Here is a 2,157-nt window from a genome sequence, read left to right on the forward strand (position 1 = left end):
CGCCGGGAGGGAGTACACCACACCTGGGTGTGTCCGCCACCAGTTCAGCCCCCTCAGCTCCTAGGCAGCGCACCGCCTGGCCATTCCTGCGCTCAACCCTGCCGCGGTCCCCTCCTCCGGCGTAAGGATCACTCTAGTTCTGCCCCTTCCCCGCTTTCCACTCTCACCAGACCAATGCCAGGTGCTGGCCAACGTGGAGCTCCGCGCGCCGGTGGTGGCGACCAGCACGTCCGACGAGATCGCGGGGTGCTGCGCCGCCTGCCAGGCCCTGGCGCAGTGCGCTGTGTTCACCTACTGCCCAAGCGTGTCGGGGTGAGGAAAGCGGGGCGAGATATTCGGATTGTGCGGGAAGCAGGGCCATGAGGATGCCAGGGGTTTTGAGGATGACCTCCATGCTGAGGGGCAGCAGGGTGTGATGGGTCCAGCAATATCAAGTCAGGACCAAAAAGACATGCAGCTGGGCTGAGCGAGGGGAGGGGCCGGCATGCACGGGCGTGTACTTCTTGAAGCTCATTGTTTGAAACCCTTTACCACACTGGACACGAGCTCATGCGACCCTATCCTGGCCCCCAGGTGCACCAGCAATGGCCAGGACTATCCCCACCGGCTGTGCATCCTGAAGGGCATCCAGTACGATGTGAATGGACTGTCCATCTGGCAGTCGGGCGGCAATGTGTCATGGGTATCTGGACGTGTTCAGGGCAGGGGCTGAGCCTGTCCGGCACCGCCCTGGAATAAACCCCTTTGCCCCTTGACTCATGCACGACACATCCAGACTTGCAGCGGATCAGCATATACAGTGCCATGGCCTGATACTGCTCCCTTTGACCCTACACTATGAGGCTGAATTGCACTTTCTTCCATCTCAAGGAACCCGGTCTGCTTGGTTGCCTGCACGTTCGCAGATGCGACATACCACCATCACCGGGAGGAAAGCATGACGCAACGCGCCCTCCCAAACACGTCGAATGATGCATCCCAGACCACCTTTGTCAGCAGGACTCAAACCTTGACATGCCAATGAACAACGCAAGAAGTCATTACATTTCCAATGCGGGCCTACACCCTCGCGATCTGCCTGCTGGCGCTCGGCTGCCAGGCCGCAAGTGCTAGACGCAGCCTGCTGCAAGACAATCCGTTCCTGACACCCCAAGGAACCCCGGCACCAGTCTCCAGATCCTCACCGTCTGTGGAGCCCGTGACGGAGCCCGGCACGGCCATCGCGCCCGCGACGGACGGGGGCGACGCATGTGCCTGTACCACCGACGGCTTCAGCGGCAGCGTGAATACCTCCCGGATCGGATGTGGCCAGTGGGACATTGTGGCTGGATCTAACGCCTTTACATGTTACGTGGAGGTGAGAGAAGGGGTCTTGTGGAAGGCATTGGTGTTTTGCAGTTATCGCCGCGTGGCGACAGACCAATGGAATGTCCGATCATGTCGGGAGACACATCGAGCACGCACCAGCGCACACAAACACAATCTGCGGGCATCTGTCCATGGCATGTGCCCAACCTTTCATGACAAATCGAATCTCCTCAACCTCCACGCTCAGGACCCTGCTTCGTGCACGGCTGTGACGACATCGGAGTCTGCAAGCCTGCCAGGCGCGGCGTATCGAGCCTGCCCTGCAGATGAGGCGGTTCTCCCCACCATTGGCCTGCTCCTCACCTCCAGTCCCCAGCTGACCAGCTACATTGCTGCGCTGCGCACAGCAGGCTTGGGTAACATCCCGGGGTCCAGCGTCACCGGTAGGCTTTCGGTGACGTGATGTTGGGATTGCTCCACGAAAGGGCTTACATATTCCGGAGAACGGAGCCTGCTCATGTGCATGGGGTGATGGGCTCTCCCCCATGCAGCCCTCCAGACGTGTTGCCCTTCCTGAGGTTGTGGACAGCAAGAGATCCCACGCCGTTGGACTACCTCATCTCACCATGTTCACACCCCACATACACGTCTTCCGCCTTCTCAGTCCTGGCACCCACCAATGCGGCATTCGCTTCCGCCCTTGGATCTGGCCTCCTGACAGAGGGGCAACTCCAGGACCCCGTCTTCCTCAAGCCCCTGCTCGAGAACACCCTGGTACCAGGCCAGCTGAAGCTGGCAGACTTGGAGGCAGCGCCCTCCGTCGACACCTTGAGCGGGGGCTTGCTGCCT

General features: G+C 60.5%; 1 protein-coding gene across 1 annotated transcript; it reads left to right on the top strand.

The window, feature by feature from the left end:
• Positions 1-758: 758 nt before the first annotated feature.
• F751_0022 (hypothetical protein) lies at positions 759-941 on the top strand (the record flags this gene model as incomplete). Its single annotated transcript, XM_011398321.1, has 1 exon — positions 759-941. The coding sequence occupies one exon, from the start codon at positions 759-761 to the stop codon at positions 939-941; it is 183 nt and encodes a 60-aa protein (XP_011396623.1).
• Between the last annotated feature and the right edge of the window lie 1,216 nt (positions 942-2,157).

The sequence above is a fragment of the Auxenochlorella protothecoides genome (assembly GCF_000733215.1).
Source record: "Auxenochlorella protothecoides strain 0710 contig227, whole genome shotgun sequence".
NCBI classification, from domain to species: domain Eukaryota; kingdom Viridiplantae; phylum Chlorophyta; class Trebouxiophyceae; order Chlorellales; family Chlorellaceae; genus Auxenochlorella; species Auxenochlorella protothecoides.